Source organism: Mus musculus, chromosome 13 (genome assembly GCF_000001635.26).
Source record: "Mus musculus strain C57BL/6J chromosome 13, GRCm38.p6 C57BL/6J".
NCBI classification, from domain to species: domain Eukaryota; kingdom Metazoa; phylum Chordata; class Mammalia; order Rodentia; family Muridae; genus Mus; species Mus musculus.
In genome coordinates this window covers 17,558,718-17,586,667 of record NC_000079.6, presented here as the reverse complement: position 1 = coordinate 17,586,667, position 27,950 = coordinate 17,558,718, and the positions used below count along the sequence as shown (strand labels likewise).

At 38.6% G+C, this 27,950-nt stretch overlaps 1 protein-coding gene across 2 annotated transcripts in view; it reads left to right on the top strand.

Annotated features, from left to right (window-relative positions):
* Positions 1 to 27,950, top strand: part of Sugct (succinyl-CoA glutarate-CoA transferase) — an 837,324-nt gene that overhangs the window by 108,128 nt on the left and 701,246 nt on the right. For both annotated transcript variants that reach the window (NM_138654.3, XM_011244290.3), the window contains exon 7: positions 9,087 to 9,178. In NM_138654.3, coding sequence (NP_619595.3) covers positions 9,087 to 9,178 — 92 coding nt within the window. The remainder of the gene's footprint in view (positions 1 to 9,086; positions 9,179 to 27,950) is intronic.

The window sequence follows — 27,950 nt, the reverse complement described above, 5'->3', positions numbered from 1 at the left end:
TCCCTTTGTGTGTATTCTTTGGTTGGTGGTTTAGTCCTTGGTTTAGTTGATATTGTTGCTCTTCCTGTGTGGTTGCAATCCCCCTTGAGCTCCTCTGTCCTTTCCCTAACTACTCTATTTGGGTCTCCGTGCTCAGTCTGTGGTCTTTATTTATTTATTTACATCCCAGTCACAGCTTCCCCTCCCGATTCATCCCTCACTGAGTTCCTTTACCCCCTTCCTTTTTCCTCTGAGAGGGTGAGACCCCCTCTTCAATATCTGCTACCCCCTAGTTCATCAATTCTCTGCCAGATTAGGTGTATCCTGTCCCACTGGGGCCAGACAGATCAGCCATGAAGACTGAGCTTCCTGTCTGCTACATGTGTGCCTATGGGCCTCATTTCAGCCCATGTATGTTCTTTGGTTGGTGGCTCAGATTCTGAGAGCTCCCAGGGGTCCAGGTTTGTTGACTCTGTTGGTCTTCCTGTAGAGTTCCTATGTACTTCTGGAGTTCCCATCAGTCCTTCTCTCAACTTTTCCATAGGTTTCCCTGACCTCCATCTAGTGTTTTGCGATTGAGTATGTGCTTCTGTTTCTGTCCACTGGTGTGTATAGCCACTCAGAGGACAGTTATGCTAGGCTCTGGTCTTCGAGCATCACAGAACATCATTTATAATGTCAGGGATTAGTGTTTGTCCATGGGATGAACTGGTTATTGGTTTGGCCATACTGTTTTTATAACTCTAACTTGTCTCTGATTTTGACCTATGGAGTCCTTGAATTAAGTAATCTTAGGTTGGCTTGTAGGTTTGTTGCATTGGAACTCTGCTGAAGGAAGGAAGAGAGAAATAGACATATGGATATGACTGTAGAAAGACAAAAACTTTCAATGGAAGATATGATTAAGGGAAAAGTTTCAAACAATAGGCTTCCCACAATGTTCATAAGAATGTTGAGCAAAAAAGCCACAAGGTTGTGAAATTCTGGTCCTTTTGGCTCTTCATGTTTCACAAAAGAGGCATGACAAGGGAAGTGCTCACAAACCAAAGAGCAAAAACCAGGAAAAATATTTTAGAAAACTATCTCCTGAGTTCTTTTCTGAATCAATCTCTGTAAAGCAGAAAGTATCTAAGAATAGAGAGTGACTTCTGCTGTTCAGATGTGTGCACCCAGCCTGGGAGCTTACCATCCAAGCACACGTTCAGAGTTCCTGCTGACGCCTTCTGACTTTGAGTGTTATTTTATCTTTGGAACTCACCTTTCTTATCTGTATGGTGAGAACTTTGGTCTAAAATCTTTTCATATCTAATATTGCTTGGTGTACTTTGACTTTATTTCATTTTTTTGCTGTACTTTTTGACGTATGGAATTTGCATAGCATGTTAGAATTTATTATTATTGTTTTACATCTTATCCTGAAAAAGTGATAAGAAGTATAGTGTAACAAATTTTCAGTACCCAGTTTCATAAGTTATAACTTACCATATTTTATTCATAATTCTGCCTGTTATGGCTCTTCCACAGAATGTTTACAAGTGAAATTTAGAACTCATGTAATTTCCTTTCCAATTATCTTAGAATATGTTTAATAGGAAATGACCTTATTTAAATCCTCATTAAGGCTGGCAGAGTGGTTCAGCCTGACAACCTGAGTTCTATCCCTGGGATCCACATGGTGGCAGGAGAGAGCCAAGACATCTGGCTTCCACAGAATCACTGTGGCCAGCATGGCAAGTTCTCCAGCTCTCTCTCTGTCTCTGTCTCTCCTTATCTCACTGACTCTGTCTCTCTCTTTCTCTCACATACACACACACAAATTTAAAGCATAAATATGCAAACCATTATTATACATGAATAAAAATAGTAATTAATGTTATTAAGCATGCAATTGACATTCAAATTTCTGTCTCTCAAATTTGAAGTCCACATTCCTTCTTTATCTCACAGTTCCTTTCCAATCTTTCTTTTTCATTATGATTTTCATAATTTTTCTATTGTCCTGTTATTATTATTGTTTTTCTGTGGTGTCTCTATTTTTAATAGTACATTGACAAATTATATAAGATTATCCAGACTTTTATTTGAGTTTTCTTTTTCTTAAGATTATTTAATAGAAAATGATGATTGTTTTTCTAGGTATCACGTAAGGACCTTTTTTTTGTAAAGTTGGAAGTTACTAATGATTGCCTATGTTTATTATCAATAATGTTTGACTCTATCTATTAATTCAGTAGGAATTGCATAGCTGTGGGTTTTAACTCTGCTATGTTTTCTTTATTGTTGGTAAACTTTTACAAAACAAATTTTTCTGGATGCTGGAGAAATGTCTAAGCTGGCAAAATGCTTGCAATGCAAAAAATGAGAACACAAATTTGAATCGTCAGAACCCACATAAAGCTCTGGGTAAGGCAGCTTGTGTTGGCAACTCCAATGCTGGGTGGTCAGGGTGTATAGAGATAGATGGATCCCTGGTGCTCTGAAACCACCCAGCCTAACCAATCAGTTAGTTCCCTGTACAGCTAGGGAACTTGGTTTTTTTTGTTTGTTTGTTTTGTTTTGTTTTTTGTTGCTTTTAAATAAAGTTTAAGTGCTTTAGTCTGCCTTCATCTCCAGCCTCCAGGTATATTTATATAACACACACACAAACACACAAACACCCTGGGTATAGTTTACTTAGTGAAGGTTAGGTAGATGCAACATTTTTCCCTTATGAAACTTTACAATATGAATTTATTTCTTAGTATATACCAGTAGCTTTGGGTGATTAAGAATTCAGTATGAGCCCACAAAATTTAATAGACTTAATTTGTTTAAATCAGATACTAGGAATACTTGTATTCTCTATTCTTGGACATTTCCAACAAGAAAAAAAACAAAAATGTGAGTTAAGTAAGATATTAAAATACCAAGTCTATTCATATTTTAAGTTAGTGTGTGTGTGTGTGTGTGTGTGTGTGTGTGTGTGTGTGTATGTGGTAGGACTACATGTTATAGCATGCATGTGGAGGGCAAAGGGAGGACAGAGGGCAATTTTGGAGAGTCAATTCTGGCCTTTCACCTGTTGAGTTTCTCTTATGTTTTCTGTGTCTGTGTGCAGTCTATTCCAGGCTAGCAGGCCTGTAAGTTTTCTGCCTGCTCTCTGCCTCCTCTCTCTGCCTCCCACATCACAGGAGGAATACTGAGACTACAAATGCATGCCAGCATAGCAGGCTTGAGTTCTAGGACTAGAACGTAAGTCATCAGACTATCATGAAAAGTACCTGGAGAGCTGTCTTCAGTCCCTATCATCATTTAAATTCTTCACACTATTAAAAAAAAACACAAAAAAAACAAGGAAAAAAACAGCTGAGAAAAGCAAAGTCCAGATATTTGTATACATTTGACATAGTCTATTATCCATCACAAAATATTTTATTACCTTTGGCTCTTTCAGGGAATGGTCTATTAGTAGATTTTCTGCATGTTTTAGAATATTAGCAGTAGCTATCTAATTGGATTAACACATTTATATTTTATCTTTACATTCACTACTGGCACTGGTGTACTCATCTTTAAAATGTTTCTCTTCCTTGTTCTTAAGTTGCTGCCACTGGTCTGTGTCTTGGAAGGAATCAGATAGCAGACAGTGAAGATGGGGATAATGTATAAAGTAGCAACAACAGAGGGCCAGAGGAACTAAAGAGCCGTCCATGTTTAGAGGACAACTATAGTGAATGTAAATTGTTTTAGGGTGTGGCAAAAGATACAGAATGGTGAGTGACTCCATCAATTTCAACAGAAAGAACTCCATCATAACCCAATGTGTCACATCAAGAAATATTATTATTTTAAGAATTTTAGTATTAAAAAATCTTGATCAGATTTTTGGAAGTTTTTTTTGTATCACATAAAGAGTAAACTGAGGCAGGTAAGCTGTAAATAAGGGCATAAGAACTTATATAGATGTGGGAGATATCTGACAGGTCAAATTATCAACCAGGAATTATTGATCAGTTGGACATAAACACAGAGTGAAAGACAAGAGTTTAGGGTAACTCACGTTTCTTGATTGTGTATATGTTGAGATGTGTTTTCCATTAAATAAGGTAGTGACTATAGGAAAAGAACGTTGGTTAATGGTGTGTGAGTTTGACTGAACTGGTATATCATTTCTGTTTAGGGCATCAACAGCTTGTAATATTTTGGACTTTTGGATGGAGATGCCAATGAAAACATAAGTACACATAAACACATTTGGATTTAAGAACACAGATTTGAGTCCACATCTCAGCTCTGCTACAATACTTCTTGTGCTTTATTTTGTTCTCTTTCCTTTTATTACCATCAGGCTAAAGCCCCACCCTGAAGCTCTTTGTTACTTAGAATCCGCAAGCTTCCCTTAGGCTGATTTCTGTCAGGAGAGCTGTCCTGAGAATTGAGGCGCTCTAGGTCTGGAGCAGGTGTATATAAGCATTGGGTGCCACTGAGATGCTGAGCCTGATGCAGCACAGCACTGGAATGGGTTCTGGGGGCAGCAGCTTTCAGTTCCATTCTTCTGGTGTGTGTGCAGAACCTCTCATCAATTTGTCAAAGGGATTTGGGATTCCCCAAATGATAAGCGTTGGTAGAGAGAGTATTGAATTCTGTAAGGTGTCACAGAGTTACAGAGAGTGTGAGTGCCTGTTACTGCTGGGATTTAAGGTTTCTGGTGAAGGAGAGAAGGGCAAGGGCAAGGCACTATTCAGAAGAAACATAAAGTAAGGGAAACCAGGAGCATACTTTTAGGATCTCAACTGCAAGGTTTACTATGTAGTCAGTGTTCACAGAAGCCACAAGATGGCGAGCTTGTCCCTCATAGTGAAAGTAAGTGGAAGGGCAAGGGACAGAAGGAGAGGGAGAGGGAGAGGGGGAGGGGGAGGGGGAGGGAGAGGGAGGGAGGGGGAGGGAGAGGGAGGGAGGGGGAGGGAGAGGGAGGGAGGGAGGGAGGGAGGGAGGGAGGGACGGAGACAGACAGGCAGACAGACAGGCAGACAGACAGGAAAACACTGTGCTCTTGCTTCTCTACTCCCTCTTTAAATTTTCCTTACCCCTGTAATTTCAACATACAGAACTGATAGATTTTTTTTCTGTTAACTTTGGATTATAAGCACAGTTGTTTTTAAACAAACAACCCCAACCATTTTTATTTCATACTTAGACAGTTACTGATTTTTCAACAGATAATTCATTTTCACATTACTAACAGATAAATCTAATTGTAAACACAGTTCTCAAAATTGTTGGTATTATTAATATCATATAAATAGTTAAGTATTAGGTGAGAAGACAGAATGTTTTTTTTGCTTACAAACACATGCATATATACACACATGCATATTTATTTATTTATTTATTTATTTATTTAGAGACAGGGTCTCCCTATGTAGCCTTGGCTATTCAGGAACTCACTTGTAGACCAGGATAGCCTCAAACTTACAGAGATTGGCCTACCTCTTTGTCTCCCAAATGCTGGTATTAAAGATGTGCGCTACCATACCCAGTTTTACTATACAATATTATTATTACCACATTCTTCTGTCTACTGAGCAGTGTTCCAACTGTAAAAAGTTTTCCATTTTAATGGATGTTAGACAACTTATTTTTAATACTTGAGATTTCTAGTCTCAATACTTTGACATACCTCAACGTATCTTTTCTTATGATATTATAAATATTATATGGAAGAATGTAAGCTAATGTATTCTTAGTGTGTTGACTAATATGTATATATTGATTAATGTACATTTAATGCTCAATATAAAATTCACTTTGCTTTTGCTATGCAGTCAAGTTGAATTTTGTAGTAAATGTGAGATAAATGTTAGTATTATCATTGAGGATCACAGGAATTAAATGAATTATTGAAGATTTAATAGTTGGCAGTATCATAATTTGAATACGGATATTTTTCAGCTATGAAGTTTACTCTCTTTTTATTGTGCCTTCTATCTCTACTGAAAGCATTTACATATTTCTTTACTTTGGAAGTTGCAATTTAAAGTTTAGCGTATTTGTGCTTCACTCATGTTATAAGCTGAACAAAAAGAGAATTTATAGTACAAGGCAACAGTCATGATGTGCTTTTATTTAGCAGCTGATTTTCTCCTGAGCATATTTCTCTGGAAGCTTATTTAGAAGAGTTGATTTAGAGTCCTGCTGATGGTGATAGAGACAGCTCAGTTTATCTCACTTGAGGGATCCGGAATCCTGGCTAGATGCACATATTGAGTGCTTTGAAACCTCATCCTTCTTGGGACTCCTGATGAGCTCAAGGTGGTTTACCAAGCACAGTGACCTTCTGTGTGCCAGCAGCTTAGCTCTGCTCCAGGATGCTGTTCTGCGCTGGGAATTACCTGTGGCTTGGAAAACATTGCTGTGAGAACTGCAAGCCTAGTCTAGTGTACTTACAGACGCAGAGTAGCTCCTGAACATCCATTCACTAAAGCTCGGAAGGACTTTCCAGGTGCCTGCATGGTGACTGCTAACTTTACTTCTTTTATTACTATGATCCCTTCGTTGTCCCTTTTTGTCTTTAAAAATATTTAAAGAGTAATTGTTTAGAAATTATAAGCTTTGCTTTTGAAATTGAGGGAAAAAACTTTTTACCTGAAGCAGGTCATTCAAGTTTTTCTTTTAAATTGCATTTTTTTTGTAACTGTAGTAGTCATAGTAGCAGTACTTGGAAGATAGCAGGAGTAGCTGGAAGATAAATATTCTGGAAAGATTGTCTATAAATAAATGATAATTGAAATTAGATGATAGGTTTATTACAAATTTGCTCTCTTTTTGTTTCAAAATTTGAATAATAAAACACAAGGAGACACAGGGCACATTTTTCTGTCATCAGTGATAAGGGATGTCAACCAAGTCTGTTGGTACACACTCATAATCCCAGTATTCATGGGAGAGTTGAGGCAGGAAGGTCTAGAGTTCAAGGTTGGGCTATAGATCCAGAAAAACAAACAAGCAAAGAGAAAAATATCTTTAAAATTTTAATTATTTTAATAATATCTTTATATAACTTCATGTCTCATATGTGGATTTAAAATTTTTTATTCATATGAGGATTTTATTTCTAATAGAGACTATTTTTGGTAGCAAACATGTCTGGGTAGATTAACTGTTGATTGGCTCATATAAACACATCTTTGCTTCTTTGTTCACCTTATAGATTAATTATGATTATAGATTAATTATGATAAAAAATGATTGTTTTTGAGTAACAAGTATTTATTCTTCTACTAAATGTCAAGTATTTATTCTTCTACTAAATGTCATCAAACATGACAATAGAATCTGAGGATATAGCAGTCAGTCAGAGTGAAAATATCCATACAGGTCACATTTCAGCATGGAGGGGACAACTCATCAATGAACCAGTGTACTACCCATCTTTGAGGATAAATGCTATAAACTCAAATAGCATAAAGGGAAAGAAAAATGTGATGTAGGCTGATTTCTATAAATGGACATTAAGGGAGGTCTTTTTGCTAAGGAGATATTCCATCAGTGGACTGGAGCAAGTGAGGGACTGAAACAGGGGTGCTCCGCAGTGAAGCAACTGCCCCAGGAGCACCTTTCTACATATTTATGAAGCAGAGCATACCTATGACAGCAAAGCTCTCCACTTTCTCGGTAAGAAATGGGATTTGGAGTTGGAACCCCACAGCTGATAAAACCTTTAGGATTAAACAATAAGCACTAAGACAGAATAAAAAAGGAGGACAAAAGATCCCTCATGTTCTCATGATTTTTGTTTTCCCTTCCTAACAAAACCCAACAGATTGGGAAAAGGTCTTTACCAGTCTGGTACATCTACATCTGGTAGAGGGCTAACATCCAATATATACAAGGAACTCAAGAAGGTGGACTCCTGAGAATAAAATAACCCTATTAAAAATGGGGTACAGGGCTAAACAAAGAATTCTCAACTGAGGAACGTAGAATGGCTGAGAAGCACCTAGAGAAATGTTCAACATCCTCAATCATCAGGGAAATGTAAATCAAAACAACCCTGAGATTCCATTTGAAATGTAAATAAAGAAAATATCCAATAAAAAAAATCAGAAAGAAAATTAAATAAAAAGGCAGCACCTAAAATGACACTGGCAAGTTGTGAAATTGTTTTATATATGACTATTGCTTTTTTTCTCCCTTCAAAAATAAAGTGACTACCGTATTCCCATCTGTAAGTAAGTCCTTCTATTTTTCTTTTCTTTCCAGTGATAGTTTTTCTTTTAAGAGAGGGTCTAGCAATGTAGTTCAGGCTAGCCTCAATCTCTTGCTCCTCCGTTCTCAATTTCCTGAGGGCTAGAATTGCATACATACTGCACCACCATTCCTAAAATATGTCCAGCTTTAAAATTCATCGCTTGTAACTTGTTTGCTTAGTTGAGAAATCCACAAACCTAATCTAGGTCAATACATTTTGCTTCACTTTTGTACTGTCACATAGAAGAAGAGTGGGTCGTGTCTAGTGAGGGCTTGGAATAAGTTTAATCAGTGATGAGGCGGAGGCCTAAGGAGAGAGAGTGAACCCCACTGCAGGGGGGGGGGGCTTTTACTCAACTTGCTCTGCTTCCATGAGAGAATATGGGCTAACATTGAATATATTTCTGACTCCCCCCCCCCAACCTTTTTTCTTTTTTTTCAAGATAAGGTTTCTCTGTGTAGGTCTGGCTGTCCTGGAACTCTGTAGACCAGGCTGGCCTTGAACTCAGATCCACCTGCCTTTGCCTCTCAAGTGCTGGGATTAAAGGGGCGCACTACCATGCCTGTCTTATTTTTTCTGACTTTTAAAGAAAAGCCAGAAATTATGTCTTATGTGCTATTTTTTATTTTTTAAAAATTGTTGCCAACTAAATAAAATCATTTCAAATTATTCTAAAGGCCAAACAAAACACTCCTGAGGGCAGAATGAGGTCAGCAACTCAGAAGGCTTTTGCTTACCATAATATATGGTTAAGTCTTACTGCTTCCACCCAGGGCCACACAGATAACAGGGAGAGTGCTGCAGGTGTTTTGAGGTGAATGGTTTTAGCACACTGTCACACCCATGTGGGACTGAATGCTTGTTCTTCTTGTTGCAGGATATGGCCAGACAGGGCCCATGTCTCACAGAGCAGGTTATGATGCTATTGCTTCTGCTATGTCTGGTCTAATGCACATCACAGGACCTGAGGTAGGTATCCTTAGATTATTCTTATTTATTTCTCATATTTTCCATAATTTGTCTCACCAAGTTAAGCTAGAATTAATTTTAGAAAGAAACCAGGGAAAGAGAATGACTTTTTAAAACATTAATTATGTTATTTATTTACATTCTAGCCCCCACTTTCAGTCCCCCCTCCCACAGTTCCTCATTTTATTCCTCCTCCACCTTGCCTCCAAGAGGGTGCTTCCCCCTCACTAGACCAACCCCTCTCCTGAGGCCTCAAGTTTCCTGAGAATTAAGTGCATCTCCCACTGAGGCCAGACCAGGCAGACCTCTGCTAGATATGTGCCATGGACCTCAAACCAGCCGGTGTATGCCTCCTGATTGGTGGCTCATCTCTGGGAGCTCCCTGGGGCCTGGGTTAGTTGAGACTGCTGGTCTTCCTATGGGGTCACTCTCCATTACAGCTTCTTCAATCCTTCCCCTAATTCAACCATTGGGTCCCTGACTTCAGTCCAATGGTTGGGTGTAAGTATCTGCTTCAGTCTTAGTCAGCTGTAGGTAGGACTTCTCAGAGGACAGCCATGCCAGGCTCCTCTCTGTAAGCACTCCATAGCATCAGTAATTGTGTCAGGCCTTGGTGTCTCTCCTCTATGAGATGGACCCAAAGGTACACAGGTCATTGGGCCACCATGCCTTCAGTTGATTCTCCATTTTTGTTCCAGCAGTTCTTACACAGGAACATTTGTGGGTCAGAAGTTTTGACTGTGAGTTAGTAACCTGTCCCTCCACTTGAGGCCCTGTCTGTCTACTGGAGGTTGGCTTTTCCAGTTCCCTTTCCCTAATGTTGAGCATTTTAGCTAAGATCACCCCATTGAATCCTAAGGGTCTCTCACTGCCTGGGTCTCTGATACTTTCTAGAGGGTCCCTTACCTCCCTCCTCTCGAGGCTGCTTGTTTCCATTCATTTTCTTGGCCCTTTGGATTTCTCTCCTGCCTTCCCATGTTTAATCCTGTTCCCCTTTTCCCCTCCACCTCCCTGCTCACACCAAGGTCATTCCCTTCTTCTGCCTCCAGTGATTATTTCCTTCCCCCTTCTAAGTGGATTGAAGTCTCCTCATTTGGGCCTTTCTGCTTATTTCATTTTCTAGTTCCATTCATTTGCCTGAAAAATTCATGATGTCCTCATTTTTAATGTAAATGAACCACATTTTCTGTATCTATTCTTCTGTTGAGGGACATATGGGTTGTTTCCAGCTTCTGGATATTACAAATAAGGCTGCTATAAACATGGTGGAACATGTGTCCTTGTAGTATGGTGGAACATCTTTTGGGTACATGCCCAAAGCAATTCTCAACAATAAAAGAACTTCTAGGGGGAATCACCATTCCTCACCTCAAGCTGTACACATAGCTGGGTTTTCAGGTAAAACTATTTGTAATTTTCTAAGGAACTGCCAGATTGATTTCTAGAATGGTTGTACCAGTTTGCAATCCCACAATGAAGGAGTGCTCCTCTTTCTCTACATCTTTGCCAGCATGGGCTGTCACCTGAGTTTTTGATCTTAGCCATTCCAATTGGTGTGTGGTAGAATCTAAGGGTCTGTTTTGATTTGCATTTCACTAATCACTAAGGACTTTGAACATTTCTTTAAGGGCTTCTTGTCCATTTGAAATTCCTTGGTTTTGAATTCTCTGTTTAGCTCTGTACCCCATTTTAGAATTAGATTATTTGGTTTTTTTGGAGGTTAACTTCTTGAGTTCTTTGTATTTTTGTCCATAAGTTTATTTCTGGGTCTTCAATTCTTTTTTTTTTCCCTTCCTTCCTTCCTTCCTTCCTTCCTTCCTTCCTTCCTTCCTTCCTTCCTTCCTTCCTTTCTTTCTTTCTTTCTTTCTTTCTTTCTTTCTTTCTTTCTTTCTTTCTTTCTTTCTTTCTTGTGTTTGTTCTCAAGACAGGGTTTCTCTGTATAGCCTTGGCTATCCTGGAACTCACGCTGTAGACCAGGCTGGCCTCAAACTCAGAAATCTGCCTGCCTTTACCTCCCAAGTGCTGGGATTAAAGGCATGTGCTACCACTGCTCGGCCTGGGTCTTCAATTCTATTCCATTGATCAGCCTGTCTGTCTCTGTACCAAAACCATGCAGTTTTTATCACTATTGCTCTGTGTACAGCTTGAGGTCAGGAATGGTGATTCCCCCTAGAAGTTCTTTTATTGTTGAGAATTGTTTTGGTGATTCTGGGTTTTTGTTTTTCCATATGAAGTTGATAATTGCTATTTCCATGTCTGTGAAGAATTGTGTTGGAATTTTGATGGGGATTACATTGAATATGTAGATTGCTTTTGGTAAGATATCCATTTTCACTTTGTTAATCTTACCATTTCGTGAGTGTGGGAGATCTTTCCACCTTCTTAGGTTTTCTTCAGTTTCTTTTTTTCAGGCATTTGAAGTTCTTGTTGTATAGATCTTTCACTTGCTTGGTAAGAGCTTCACTAAGATATTTTATACTATTTGTGGCTATTGTTAAGGGTGTTGTTTATTTCCTATTTTTTTCTCAGCCTGTGTATCATTTATATAAAGGAAGGCTACTGATTTGCTTCAGATAATTTTATATCTTGACACTTTGTTGAAGATGTTTATCAGCTCTAGTAGTTCTCTGGTGGAATTTTGGGAGTCACTTTTATATATACTATCATATTATATGCAAATAGTGATACTTTGACTTCTTCCTTTCCAATTTGTATCCCCTTGATATCCTTTTGTTGTCTAATTGCTCTAGCTAGAACTTCAAGTGGTATACTGAGTAGATATGGGGAGAGTGGGCATCCTTGTCTTGTCCCGGATTTTAGTGAGATTGCTTCTAGTTTCTCTCCATTTAATTTGATGTTGTCTATTGGTTTGCTATATATACTGATTTTTACCATGTTTAGGTGTGTGCCATGAATTATTGATCTCTACAGGACTTTTAATATGAAGGGGTGTTGATGATCATGATTTTTGTTTTTCCCCCTCGAGTTTGTTTATGTAGTGTATTACACTGATGGATTTTCATCCCTGTATCCCTAGGATGAAGCCTACTTGATCATGGTGAATGATGGTCTCAATGTATTCTTGGATTTGGTTTGTGAGAATTTTATTGAGTACTTTTGCATTTATATTAATAAGTGAGATTGTTCTGAAGTTCTCTTTCTTTGTTGGTTCTTTGTGTAGTTTAGGTATCAGAGTAACTGTGGTTTCATAGAATGAATTAGGTAGTGTTCCTGCTTTTTCTATTTTGTGGACTAGTTTAAGAAGTATTAGCTTTTCTTTGAATCTGGCGGAATACTGCACTAACTTCATCTGGCCCTGTGCTTATTTTGGATGGCAGGTTTTTGATGAATATTTCTATTTCCTTAGGGGTTATAGACCATTTAAATAGTTTGCCTGATCTTTATTTAACTTTGGTACATGGTTTCTGTCTAAAGAATCATCCATTTCCTTTAGATTTTCCAGTTTTATAGAGTGTAGACTTTTGTAGTAGGTTCTGATGATATTTTGAATTTCCTCAGGTTCTGTTGTTATTACCTCTCCTCATTTCTGATTTTGTTAATTTGGATACTGTTCTTGTTCTCTTTAGTTGGCTAGGGATTTATCTATCTTGTTGATTGTCTCAAAGAAGCAGCTCTTGGTTTGGTTGAATTGTTGTATCATTCTTTTTGTTTCTAACTGGTTGATTTTAGCCCCGAGTTTGACTATTTTCTGTGTAGTCTACTCCTCTTAGGTGTGTTTGCTTCTTTCTTTTCTAAGGCTTTCAGGAGTAATGTTAAGTTGCTTGTATGGGATCTCTCCAATTTCTTTATGAAGACACTTAGTGCTATTGAATTTCCTCTTATCACTGCTTTCATTGTGTCCCATAAGTTTGGATATGATGTGTATTCATTTTCATTGAACTCTATAAACTCTGTGGTTTCTTTCTTTATGTCTTCCCTGACCAAGTTATCATTGAGCAGAAAGTTGTTCAATTTCCATGAGTATATGGGCTTTCTGTTGTTTTTCTTGTTATTGAAGAAACAATAGCCTTAGTCCAAGGTGGTGTGGTAGAATGCATGGGATTATTCCAATGTTCTTGTATCTGTTTATGCTTGTTTTATGTCTGATTATATGGTCAATTTTGGAGAAGGTTCCATGAATACTGAGAAGATGGTATATTCTCTTGTTTTGGGGTGAGATGTTCTGTACATATCTGTTAAATCCATTTGGTTCATAATTTCTGTTAGTTTCATTGTGTCTCTGTTTAGTATCTGGTTTCTACTACCTGTCTGTTGGTGAGAGTGGGGTCTTGAAGTCTGCCACTATTATTGTGTGAGGTTCAATGTGTGTTTTGAGCTTTAGTAAAGTTTCTTTTATGAATGTGGGTGCCCTTGCATTTGAAGCATAGATGTTCAGAACTGAGACTTCCTTTTGGTGGATTTTTCCTTTGATGAATATGAAATGTTCTTTATTTCATTTAATAATTTTTGGTTAAAGTTTATTTTATTGAATATTAGAAAGGCAACTCCAGCTTGTTTCTTGGGACTATTTGCTAGGAACACTTTTTTCCAGCCTTTTACTCTGAGGTAGTATCTGTCTTTGTCACTAAGGTGTGTTTCGTTATGCACCAAAATGCTGGATCCTGGCTCCATATCCAATCTGTTAGCCTGTGTCTTTTTATTGAGGAATTGAATCAATTGATGTTGAGAGATGTTAAAGACACATGATTGTTACTTTCTGTTTGTTTTTGTTTTTGTTTTTTGTTGTTGCTTGAGATGGTATTATGAATGAATGACTCTCTTCTTTTGGGTTGCGAAATGTTTAGTTTCTTGTGTTTTCTTGGATGTAGTTACCCTCCTTGTGTTGGAGATTTCTTTCCAGTATCTTTTATATGGCTGGATTAGTAGAAAGATACTATTTAAATTTGTTTTTTTTTCATGGGATATCTTGTGTTTTTTAATTTATGGTGACTGAGAATTTTGCTAAGTATATTATTCTGGACTGACATTATTCTTCTCTTAGCATCTGGATGACATCTGTGCAGAATGTTTTAGAGTTTTAAAGTCTCTGTTAAAAAACTGGTGTAGTTCTGATAGATCTGCCTTTATATGTTACTTGGCCTTTTTTTTTCTTACATCTTTTAATATTCTTTCTTTGTTCTGTTCATTTAGTGTTTTGATTATTATATGTCAAGAGGATTTTCTTTTCTGGTCCAATGTGTTTGGTATTTTGTAGGCTTCTTGTACATTTATGGCCATCTATTTCTTTAGGTTAGGGAAGCTTTCTTCTATGACTTTGTTGAAGATATTTTCTGGCCCTCTGAACAGGATTCTTCATCTTCTTTTATTCGTATTATTCTTAGGTTTGATCTTTTAATTGTGCCTTGAATTCCTGGATATTTTGGGTTAGGAGCTTTTTATATTTTGTATTTTCTTTGAACCATGTGTCAGTATTTTCTATGGTATCTTCTAAGCCTGAGATTCTCTCTTTTATCTCTTTTACTCTGTTGGTAATACTTGCATCTGTAGCTCCTGATATCTTTCCTAAGTTGTCTATCTTCAGTGTTACCTCCTTTTGTATTTTCTCTTATTTCTGTTTTTAATTCTTGGACCATTTTGTTTAATTCCTTTACCCATTTAATTGTATTTTCCTGTATTTCTTTAAGGGATTTATTTGTTTCCTTTTTAAGAACTTCTTCCTGTTTGTCTTTTCCCATATTTCTTTAAGGGAGTTCTCCATATTATCTTTAAAGGCCTCTATCGATTTCATTAGATGGGATTTTAGGTTATTATCTTGCTTTTTACGTGTGTTAGGGTATCCAGGGCTTGTGGTATCCTTGGAGGCAGGTAGAGCTCTGTGACATGGGTTAAAGCTGGTCTCCTTGGGGGTAGGCAGTGCTGTCTCTAGTTAGGGTGGGTCTCTTGTGTCTCTGGTTAGAGCAGGCCTCCTGTTTCCCTGGTTACTGTGGACTTCCTGGGAGGTTTTCAGGCTGTGTCCTTGATTATAGCAGACCCTCTTCAAGGCGGCAGGCAACAGGGTGTGGGAGGGTATCAAGGCTGCTGATCTGGTCTGGTTGGGAAAGTAGACTTGAAGGAAAGTGGAGCTGGTAAGGGGGTTCCATGTCAGCTGGACTCTTTATGTTTGGTTATTGCAAACCTACTGGGAGGCAAGCAGGCTGTGGTGTGTGAGCCATATTGGCCACTGGTCTGGTTGAGAATGACTTTTTAAAGTACAATGTAAGTGTGATTAGTATAAATGAGCTGAAACTTAAGTGTCAATAGGATTGTATGAAAAAGAGCAAACTTTTTATTAATATCATGTGATAAACTTTGATTTTTTTTATGATTCAGACTACTATTCTAAGTCAGCTTTGTGTGACTTGGAAATTTTCTTTCATGAAAGAGTATGGCTGATTAGATGATAGATGTCCATTTCTGCCTGTGCTTAGTAAATATACATAGAAGATCCTTTTCATCTAGAATATTTTAGGTAGTCATGTATTTGAAAATTTATTACTTAAAGTGATGGATACAGTTTTGTCTCACTTGCCATATGTACTATATTCTGAATTGTTTAATACTACGGTTTCTCTCCATTGATAGTGTGTTGCAGAATTTCTAAATGAATATAGGTGTCCAAAATATGTTGGGTTAGATATGAGCAATGACTTTTGGGGTAAATATGAATGTGATTGACATAATACAAAAGCATAGTATGAAAGCCTAGCAGATAAAGGTAAAAGACACCCATTTTAAACCAAACAGTTTGGCAGTCACTTACAGCAGGTGTTCCTCCTCTGAGGTACATTTCTTTAGTTAATTCTAGAGAAATCACTGCAGGACTCAGATAAACTGAGGCAGAGTGACATCCTTTAAATCTTATATTCAATTCAAAGCAACTATGAGGTTTTAATGTCTTAAGATACAAGGACCTTTGAACTTCTGTTTTAGTCACAGAAAAAAATGTATATAAACCTTCCTTTAAATAATGAAGGGATTGATTTTCTTTTTGTTCATTGAGAGAACAGAGAATGGACATATCTGTCTTTGTTCAATCCCTGGTCTCTCATTTGGTAAAGATGTCATTATTGTGAGTGCCTTTATTTAAAAACACTGAACTCAAGTTGGGAAGAAGTGGAAATATTTGGGACCTATCAGTTTTTACCCAAGTGCTAAAATGAGTGAAAACTATGGAGGTGAAGATGTCTGTGGTGCCATTGGTGAACTGTACTGCATTCTGACAGTGTAGCTACACAGTGTGTACTATGCCTGGTCATTTCTAAAGATTATTTTCTAATTAGCTTACAAGCAGCACATTTCATTGTCACTTTAATAATACTTTAGTTGACTTTCCTTATTTGCTCTTCTTCCTCATAACCTCTTTCACATAACTGCACATACACACACACACACACACACACACACACACACACACACACACACATTTAATGTGATTTTAGGTAAATAAAATTATGAATCCTATGGCTTTTTCAACATCCTTATTCATGCTTTTAGTCCTTTCTCTCTTTCCTCTTGACCCACTTATGAGCTTCCCCAACTAATTCCTCATTTCCCCTTTTATATTACTCTTATGCTATGTTCCTCTCTCTAGTGCCCTCCTTGACATGGTAGCATTTTATTTTCTTGGCTGTGGTTACTCCAGGTTGTATACTCACATCTGAAGATTTGGAGCTAGGAAATATATGCAAGAGAGAACATGTGCCATTTGTGTTATTTGGGTTACCTCTGTCAATGTAGTATTTTTTATTTATTTTTTAAAATATTTTTTATTACATATTTTCCTCAATTACATTTCCAATGCTATCCCAAAAGTCGCCCATACCCTCCCCCCCACTTCTCTACACACCCATTCCCATTTTTTTGGCCCTGGTGTTCCCCTGTACTGGGGCATATACAGTTTGCGTGTCCAATGGGCCTCTCTTTCCAGTGATGGCCGACTAGGCCATCTTTTGATACATATGCAGCTAGAGTCAAGAGCTCCGGGGTACTGGTTAATTCATAATGTTGTTCCACCTATATGGTTGCAGATCCCTTTAGCTCCTTGGGTACTTTCTCTAGCTCCTCCATTGGGAGCCCTGTGATCCATCCAATAGCTGACTGTGAGCATCCACTTCTGTGTTTGCTAGGCCCTGGCATAGTCTCACAAGAGACAGCTACATCTGGGTCCTTTCGATAAAATCTTGCTAGTGTATGCAATGGTGTCAGCGTTTGGAAGCTGATTATGGGGTGGATCCCTGGATATGGCAGTCTCTACATGGTCCATCCTTTCGTCTCAGCTCCAAACTTTGTCTCTGTAACTCCTTCCATGGGTGTTTTGTTCCCAATTCTAAGGAGGGGCATAGTGTCCACACTTCAGTCTTCATTCTTCTTGAGTTTCATGTGTTTAGCAAATTGTATCTTATATCTTCGGTATCCTAGGTTTTGGGCCAATATCCACTTATCAGTGAGTACATATTGTGTGAGTTCCTTTGTGAGTGTGTTACCTCACTCAGGATGATGCTCTCCAGGTCCATCCATTTGGCTAGGAATTTCATAAATTCATTCCTTTTAATAGCTGAGTAGTACTCCATTGTGTAAATGTACCACATTTTCTGTATCCATTCCTCTGTTGAGGGGCATCTGGGTTCTTTCCAGCTTCTGGCTATTATAAATAAGGCTGCTATGAACAGAGTGGAGCATGTGTCCTTCTTACCGGTTGGAACATCTTCTGGATATATGCCCAGGAGAGGTATTGCTGGATCCTCCGGTAGTACTATGTCCAATTTTCTGAGGAACCGCCAGACTGATTTCCAGAGTGGTTGTACAAGCCTGCAATCCCACCAACAATGGAGGAGTGTTCCTCTTTCTCCACATTCTCGCCAGCATCTGCTGTCAACTGAATTTTTGATCTTAGCCATTCTGACTGGTGTGAGGTGGAATCTCAGGGTTGTTTTGATTTACATTTCCCTGATGATTAAGGATGTTGAACATTTTTTCAGGTGCTTCTCTGCCATTCGGTATTCCTCAGGTGAGAATTCTTTGTTCAGTTGTGAGCCCCATTTCTTAATGGGGTTATTTGATTTTCTGAAGTCCACCTTCTTGAGTTCTTTATATATGTTGGATATTAGTCCCCTATCTGATTTAGGATAGGTAAAGCTCCTTTCCCAATCTGTTGGTGGTCTTTTTGTCTTATTGACGGTGTCTTTTGACTTGCAGAAGCTTTGGAGTTTCATGAGGTCCCATTTGTCAATTCTCAATCTTACAGCACAAGCCATTGCTGTTCTATTCAGGATTTTTTCTCCTGTGCCCATATCTTCAAGGCTTTTCCCCACTTTCTCCTCTATAAGTTTCAGTGTCTCTGGTTTTATGTGAAGTTCCTTGATCCACTTAGATTTGACCTTAGTACAAGGAGAAAAGTATGGATCGATTCGCATTCTTCTACTTGATAACAACCAGTTGTGCCCGCACCATTTGTTGAAAATGCTGTCTTTCTTCCACTGGATGGTTTTAGCTACCTTGTCGAAGATCAAGTGACCATAGATGTGTGGGTTCATTTCTGGGTCTTCAATTCTATTCCATTGGTCTACTTGTCTGTCTCTATACCAGTACCATGCAGTTTTTATCACAATTGCTCTGTAGTAAAGCTTTAGGTAAGGCATGGTGATTCCACCAGAGCTTCTTTTATCCTTGAGAAGAGTTTTTGCTATCCTAGGTTTTTTGTTATTCCAGATGAATTTGCAGATTGCTCTTTCTAATTCGTTGAAGAAATGAGTTGGAATTTTGATGGGGATTGCATTGAATCTGTAGATTGCTTTTGGCAAGATAGCCATTTTTACAATGTTAATCCTCCCAATCCATGAGCATGGGAGATCTTTCCATCTTCTGAGGTCTTTAAATTCTTTCTTGAGAGACTTGAAGTTCTTATCATACAGATCTTTCACTTCCTTATTTAGAGTCAGGCCAAGATATTTTATATTATTTGTGACTATTGAGAAGGGTGTTGTTTCCCTAATTTCTTTCTCATCCTGTTTATTCTTTGTGTAGAGAAAGGCCATTGACTTGTTTGAGTTAATTTTATATCCAGCTACTTCACCGAAGCTGTTTATCAGGTTTAGGAGTTCTCTGGTGGAATTTTTAGGGTCACTTATATATACTGTCATATCATCTGCAAAAAGTGATATTTTGACTTCCTCTTTACCAATTTGTATCCCCTTGATCTCCTTTTGTTGTCGAATTGCTCTGGCTAATACTTCAAGTACTATGTTGAAGAGGTAGGGAGAAAGTGGGAAGCCTTGTCTAGTCCCTGATTTTAGTGGGATTGCTTCCAGCTTCTCACCATTTACTTTGATGTTGGCTACTGGTTTGCTGTAGATTGCTTTTATCATGTTTAGGTATGGGCCTTGAATTCCTGATCTTTCCAAGACTTTTATCATGAATGGGTGTTGGATCTTGTCAAATGCTTTTTCTGCATCTAATGAGATGATCATGTGGTTTTTGTCTTTGAGTTTGTTCATATAATGGATTACATTGATGGATTTTTGTATATTAAACCATCCCTGCATCCCTGGAATAAAGCCTACTTGGTCAGGATGGATGATTGCTTTAATGTCTTCTTGGATTTGGTTCACGAGGATTTTATTGAGTATTTTTGCATCGATATTCATAAGAGAAATTGGTTTGAAGTTCTCTATCTTTGTTGGATCTTTCTGTGGTTTAGGTATCAGAGTAATTGTGGCTTCATAAAATGAGTTGGGTAGAGTACCTTCTACTTCTATTTTGTGACATAGTTTGTGCAGAACTGGAATTAGATCTTCTTTGAAGGTCTGATAGAACTCTGCACTAAACCTGTCTGGTCCTGGGCTTTTTTTTTGGGCTGGGAGACTATTAATAACTGCTTCTATTTCTTTAGGGGATTTGGGACTCTTTAGATCGTTAACTTGATCCTGATTTAACTTTGGTACCTGGTATCTGTCCAGAAATTTGTCCATTTCATCCAGGTTTTCCAGTTTTGTTGAGTATAGCCCTTTGTAGAAGGATCTGATGGTGTTTTGGATTTCTTCAGGATCTGTTGTTATGTCTCCCTTTACATTTCTGATTTTGTTAATTAGGATTTTGTCCCTGTGCCCTCTAGTGAGTCTAGCTAAGGGTTTATCTATCTTGTTGATTTTCTCAAAGAACCAACACCTTGTTTGGTTAATTCTTTGAATAGTTCTTCTTGTTTCCAATTGGTTGATTTCACCCCTGAGTTTGATTATTTCCTGCAGTCTACTCCTCTTTAGATGTGTTGTCAAGCTGCTAGTGTGTGCTCTCTCCAGTTTCTTCTTGGAGGCACTCAGAGCTATGAGTTTCCCTCTTAGAAATGCCTTCATTGTGTCCCATAGGTTTGGGTATGTTGTGGCTTCATTTTCATTAAACTCTAAAAAGTCTTTAATTTCTTTCTTTATTCCATCCTTGACCAAGGTATCATTGAGAAGAGTGTTATTCAGTTTCCATGTGAAAGTTGGCTTTCCATTATTTATGTTGTTATTGAAGATCAGCCTTATCCCATGGTGCCTGATAGGATGCATGGGACAATTTCAATATTTTTGTATCTGTTGAGGCCTGTTTTATGTCCAATTATATGGTCAATTTTGGAGAAGGTCCCGTGAGGTGCTGAGAAGAAGGTATATCCTTTTGTTTTAGGATAAAATGTTCTGTAGATATATCTCAGGCCCATTTGTTTCATAACTTCTGTTAGTTTCACTGTGTCCCTGTTTAGTTTCTGTTTCCATGATCTGTCCATTGATGAAAATGGTGTGTTGAAGTCTCCCACTATTATTGTGTGAGGTGCAATGTGTGCTTTGAGCTTTATTAAAGTGTCTTTAATGAATGTGGCTGCCCTTGCATTTGGAGCGTAGATATTCAGAATTGAGAGTTCCTCTTGGAGGATTTTGCCTTTGATGAGTATGAAGTGTCCCTCCTTGTCTTTTTTGATAACTTTGGGTTGGAAGTCGATTTTTTCCAATATTAGAATGGCTACTCCAGTTTGTTTCTTCATACCATTTGCTTGGAAAATTGTTTTCCAGCCTTTCACTCTGAGGTAGTGTCTGTCTTTTTCCCTGAGATGGGTTTCCTGTAAGCAGCAGAATGTTGGGTCCTGTTTGTGTAGCCATTCTGTTAGTCTATGTCTTTTTATTGGGGAATTGAGTCCATTGATATTAAGAGATATTAAGGAAAAGTAATTGTTGCTTCCTTTTATTTTTGGTGTTAGAGTTGGCATTCTTTTCTTGTGGCAGTCTTCTTTTTGGTTCATTGAGGGATTACTTTCTTGCTTGTTCTAGGGCGTGATTTCTGTCCTTGTATTGTTTTTTTAATGTTATTATCCTTTGAAGGGCTGAATTCTTGGAAAGATAATGGGTGAATTTGGTTTTGTCGTGGAATACTTTGGTTTCTCCATCTATGGTAATTGAGAGTTTGGCCGGGTATAGTAGCCTGGGCTGGCATTTGTGATCTCTTAGTGTCTGTATAACATCTGTCCAGGCTCTTCTGGCTTTCATAGTCTCTGGTGAAAAGTCTGCTGTAATTCTGATAGGCCTGCCTTTATATGTTACTTTACCTTTCTCCCTTACTGCTTTTAATATTCTATCTTTATTTAGTGCATTTGTTGTTCTGATTATTATGTGTCTGGAGGAATTTCTTTTCTGGTCCAGTCTATTTGGAGTTCTGTAGGCTTCTTGTATGATCATGGGCATCTCTTTCTTTATGTTTGGGATTTTTCTTCTATTATTTTGTTGAAGATATTTGCTGGCCCTTTAAGTTGAAAATCTTAATTCTCAGCAACTCCTATTATCCGTAGGTTTGGTCTTCTCATCGTGTCCTGGATTTCCTGGATGTTTCGAGTTAGGATCCTTTTGCATTTTGTATTTTCTTTTATTGTTGTGCTGATGTTCTCTATGGAATCTTCTGCACCTGAGATTCTCTCTTCCATTTCTTGTATTCTGTTGCTGATGCTCGCATCTATGGTTCCGGATCTCTTTCCTAGGGTTTCTATCTCCAGTGTTGCCTTGCTTTGGGTTTTCTTTATTGTGTCTACTTCCCTTTTTAGTTCTAGTATGGTTTTGTTCATTTCCATCACTTGTTTGATGTGTTTTCCTGTTTTTCTTTAAGGACTTCTAACTGTTTGGTTGTGTTTTCCTGTTTTTCTTTAAGGACCTGTAACTCTTTAGCAGTGCTCTCCTGTATTTCTTTAAGTGAGTTATTTAAGTCCTTCTTGATGTTCTCTACCATCATCATGAGAAATGTTTTTAAATCTGGGTCTAGATTTTCGGTTGTGTTGGGGTGCCCAGGACTAGGTGGGGTGGGAGTGCTGTGTTCTGATGATGGTGAGTGGTTTTGATTTTTGTTAGTAGGATTCTTACGTTTGCCTTTTGCCATCTGGTAATCTCTGAAGCTAGCTGTTATAGTTGTCTCTGGTTAGAGCTTGTTCCTCAGGTGACTCTGTTAGCCTCTATAAGCAGACCTGGGAGGCTACCTCTCTCTTCTTGCAGGGAAGGTGCCCAGATATCTGGTGTTTGAACCTGCCTCCTGGCAGAAGTTGTGTTCCACTCACCATAGGTCTAAGGATCTTGTGGGGAATCCTGTGTGGGCCCTTGCGGGTGTGGGGAGACTCTGGTGGCAAGGCACCCCGGTGCTCGAGTGGACCGGAAGGGACTTGTGCCCCAGGTCAGGCTGGGTAGTCTGCTTCCCTATTTACCTCAGTCTCAGGTTCAGCGTGATTGGATTGGGGCAGACACTGTGTTCCACTCACCAGAGGTCTTAGGATCTCATGGGGAATCCTGTGTGGGCCCTTGCGGGTTTCGGGAGACTCTGCTGGCAAGGCATCCTGGTGCTCGAGTGGACCGGAAGGGACTTGTGCCCCAGGTCAGGCTGGGTAGTCTGCTTCCCTAGTTAATGCAGTCTCAGGTTCCGAGAGATTGGATTGGGGCAGGCGCTGTGTTCTACTCACCAGAGGTCTTAGGATCCCGTGGGGAATCAATGTAGTATTTTTTAGTTCTATTTGCTTACTTATAAATTCCATGATTTTACTTTTCCTTACAGATGAATAATATTTTATAATGTCTGTGTATCACACTTTCATTACTCGTTAATCAGTTGGAGGACATTTGGGATGTTTCAGTTTCCTTGCTATCGTGATGAAAGCAGTGATGAATCTGGCTGGAGAAGTACCTGTTGAGACATTTGAGCATCACAAGGAGTGGTAGAGCTGGGTCATATGGTAGATTTATTTTTAGCTTTTTGAGGATTCTTTGTATTAATTTCCAGAGTAGATGTACCAGTTTGCAATTCTAACAACAGTTAATGAGTGTTTATTCCCCTTTCCCTGCAGCCTCCTGAGCATTTTTTTTTGTGATCTTTGCCAATTCTGACTCCAATGAGATGACATCACAAATTTGCTTTGATTTGTATTTCTTTAATTGCTAAGGACAAAGAACATCTTTTCAAATATTTCTTAGCAATTTATATTCCTGTTTTGAGAACTCTGCATTTGGATCTGCATTTGGGTTTGAATGGGTCTTTTTTCTTTTTCTCTTCTCTTCTCTTCTCTTCTCTTCTCTTCTCTTCTCTTCTCTTCTCTTCTCTTCTCTTCTCTTCTCTTCTCTTCTCTTCTCTTCTCCTTCCTTCCTTCCTTCCTTCCTTCCTTCCTTCCTTCCTTCCTTCCTTCCTCTCTCTCTCTCTCTCTCTCTCTCTTTCTTTCTTTCTTTCTCCCTTTTTTCTTTCTTTTTTTTTTCCTGTTTTGAGTTCTTTAGAATATTCTGAATATTATTATTGTCAGATATATAGCTGGCAAACTTTCTTTCCTTCTGTATGGGCTTTCTCTTCACTTAATTGTTTCATCAGTTCTGAAGAAACTTTTTAGCTTTCTTTTGAACTTTTTAGGAATTAAAATATAATTGTCATTTTTCTCCATTCATTTTTCACTCTTAAATTTTCCCAAGTACTTTACTGTTTTAAACTTTCCCAAGTACCTGCCCTCTAACCTCTCCCATCCTCTTTACTCCTTCTCAAATTCATGTCCTCTTTTTTATTGTTTTATAGTCATATAATTGTTATATATGTTAATTTCATAAGGTACATAAACACAATGCATTGTATCTGTTAAGTGTTGTTTGTGTGTATTTGATTTCAGGGCTTACAATTTGGTATTGAATAACTAATTAGGAGGTTCATTCTCAAGAATGACTAATTCTTCCCCTTTCAGCAGTCATTAGTTGTCTGTAGATTTCTCTCTCTCTCTTTTTCCCCCAAGGGAATTTTTTCTCCAGTTCAACTTTTTTTTTTAATTTATTTTATTTTATTTACTTTTCTTTTTACACTCCAGATTTTTTATTGGATATTTTATTTATTTACATTTCAAATGTTATCTCCTTTCCCAGTTTTCCCTCTGGAAACCTCTTAACCCACCACCCCCTGCTTCTATGAGGATGTTCCCCTACCCACCCACCAACTGTTATCTCCCCCCTCTTCACAGGACCAAGGGCCTCTCCTCCCATTGATGTCCAACAAGGCCATCCTCTGCTACATATGTAGCTGGAGCCATAGGTCCTTTCATGTGTACTCTTTGGTTGGTAGTTTAGTTCCTGGGAGTTCGGGGTGGGGGGGAGGTCTGGTTGTTTGATATTGTTCTTACTATGGGTTGTAAACACCCTCTGCTCCTTCAGTCCTTTCTCTAACTCCTCCATTGGGGTCCCTGGGCTCAGTCTGATGTTTGGCTGTCTGAATCCACATTTGTATTGGTCAGACTCTGGCAGAGCCTCTCAGGAGACAGCTATATCAAGCCCCTGTCAGCAAGCACTTCTTGGCATCCACAATAGTGTCTGGGTTTGGTGTCTGCAGATGGAATAAATCCCTATGTGGGGCATTCTCTGGATGGCCTTTCCTTCAGTCTCTGCTCCACACTTCCTCTCCGTATTTCCTCCCTGGAGTATTTTGTTCCTCCTCCTAATAAGGACTGAAACATCCACACTTTGATCTACCTTATTCGTGAGTTGCGGTCTGTGAATTGTATCTTGGGTATTCTGAGCTTTTGAGCTAATGTCCACTTATCAGTGAGTGCATACCATGTGATTGGGTTACCGCACTCAGGATATTTTCTAATTCCATTCATTTGCCTAAGAATTTCATGAACTCATTGTTCCCCCTCCTGATCCACCTTCTGGCTGTTCCACATCCCTTACCTCCTCCCCCGCTGCCCTCTCTTCCCAGATATCCGCACCCTAGCCCCCCACCCCATCAGGCATTCCCATGTTATGCCCTGAGTACACCAGGGGAAACCCAGGTGAGCTCAAGAATTTCGAAGTCCACTGCAACTTTTTATTGCTTCAAGTCTTGACTCGTATCATATGCCCCACACTCACAGGGTAAATTCTGAGTCCAGAAAGCATTGGGTTTATATGCAGTATAATTAGGAATTTCTTGAATGCTCAGGACAAAGGGGAGTAGAGGGCTATAACCATTTGGTGGGATGGAAATGGAGCAGGGAGGGGGATTAATGGGTGTCTGTTGTGGGGTTATCAGGAACTAACACAACACTGGAGTCTCTTTGGTGAGTCTTCCAAGAAGCAGGGCAATTAACTGCAGAGAGTTAGTTAACATCAGTAACTCGGGGGCTACAACACCCACTCCTTGGGACCTCCAGTCTCTTGAGGATTAGGTGCATCTTCTCTGACTGAACCCAGACCTGACATTCCTCTGTTATATATGTGTGTTGCGGGCTTCATATCAGCTGGTGTATGCTCCCTGGTTGGTGTTCCAGTATCTGAGACATCTTGGAGGTCCAGCTTAATTGGGACTGCTGGTCCTCCTACAGGGTCACCCTCCTCTTCAGGTTCTTCCAGCTTTTCCATAATTCAATCACGGGGGCCAGCTGCTTCTGTCCAAGGGAATACTTTTATTGATTTTTTTTTTTTTTGGAATATCACATAATGTACCCAATCATACTTCCCAGGGAATAGTGAAAAAACAATGATTAAGCTGAGGTGCTTGAGAGGAGGGCAAAGTAGAAGAGGGAGCACAGGGAAGGATGAATCACCAAAGATCTTTAAAAATAGACATACCAAAACCTACTACTATAGAACAATTTTATACATGCATAAAAATGTTAAAATGGAGTTTTCCCATATCAGAATCAACATTATCACTACAAGACAAATAAAAAATAAAAAGCCCACATAGGTTATGACAAGTGCCTTTCAGAGGTTGAAAGTAAGTCCTTCTTGCTACAAATACCTCATATTTCAAACACAGGACTCACAAGATTCAAGCTTGGACTGAGGATTAGCTTTTACAGTACTAATGCTAGCTGCTAAGGGAAGGAAGGAACCAAACAAAAGTTCTACCTAGCCAGGATGTCTATGAGGCACATTTACTAATACAGCAAGATAATTCTGAAGGTTTGGCATTCATACCTTGGTAGTAACCAAAAGCTCTCTAGTTATACTTAAGGACCACTCAAGGGGAAGGAAGTAATTTCTGGTACTAGAACTCAGTCAACCCCTCATAACTAGTGAGGTCATGGATCTTAGGTGAGAACATACAAACATCACTGTTTTAGACCAGAATAATTCTTAACTGCATTCTAAATACTTGGTTTTATAAGCAAAGATAAGTTTATCTCGCATCCTCCCCATGGGGGGAAAAACCCTCTCTTTGCAGCAGAAAACCACAACTGGTGAGATTATAGAGGTCAACAAATCATAGGGTACCTGTATCCAAGGCTCATGGAACATTGCACAAGAGGCGCTGGGAGTTTTATAAGAGTGGAGGACCAGAAAATCTGCTGTAAGATTATATTTCTTAAAATGATAGGGTATCTATCCATGATACTTCAAAATATGGCTACCTAAACCAGGCTAGAAAGAAAAATGGCAACAGCAACAAGCATGTTAACCAAGAAGGGGGAAATGAAACTGGTTCCATTCCTACACACACACACACACACACACACACACACACACACACACACACAAAACGACAGCCACCAAGGGCCAGGTTGATGTCTGTCTTCCTGCTGCAGCCAAGGGCCATGTTCTTTTAAATAAATTTATCTCTTTCTTGACACTTTCTAGTTTTTTTGAATATAAACATTTTAAAGTATGTTCGCAAGATCTTATGAATTTTCTTGGAGTCTGTTAAGATGTATTACTTTTCATCTCTAATTTTCTTTCTTTTTTTTTTTTCTCACTTTTTTTTTTATTTTTTTTAATATAACTTTTTTTTTTTTTAAAGATTTTTATTTTTATTTATTATATGTAAGTACACTATAGCTGTCTTCAGACACTCCAGAAGAGGGCGTCAGATCTTGTTACAGATGGTTGTGAGCCACCATGTGGTTGCTGGGATTTGAACTCTGGACCTTCGGAAGAGCAGTCGGGTGCTCTTACCCACTGAGCCATCTCACCAGCCCCATCTCTAATTTTCTTGATCTGCATCAATAAAATTATGGCTAGTTTGACTAAGTATTTGTCAATCTTGTTATATTTCCAGAGTACCAATTCCTTATTTCTTTGATTCTTTTTTTTTACTTCTAGTTCACTAATTTCAGCTCTTAATGTTATTATCTCTTTCCATCTACTTTTTAAAGGGTGTTGCTTGTTCTTGTTTTTCTATGGCTTTTTGGTACATCATTAAGTTATTTATTTGAGATCTCTCAAATCTTTTGATGTAGAAACATAGTGATATAGAATTCCCTCTTATGACTGCTTTCATTGTATCTCAATAGATTTTAGTATGTTGTGTTTTCATTTTCATTTACATA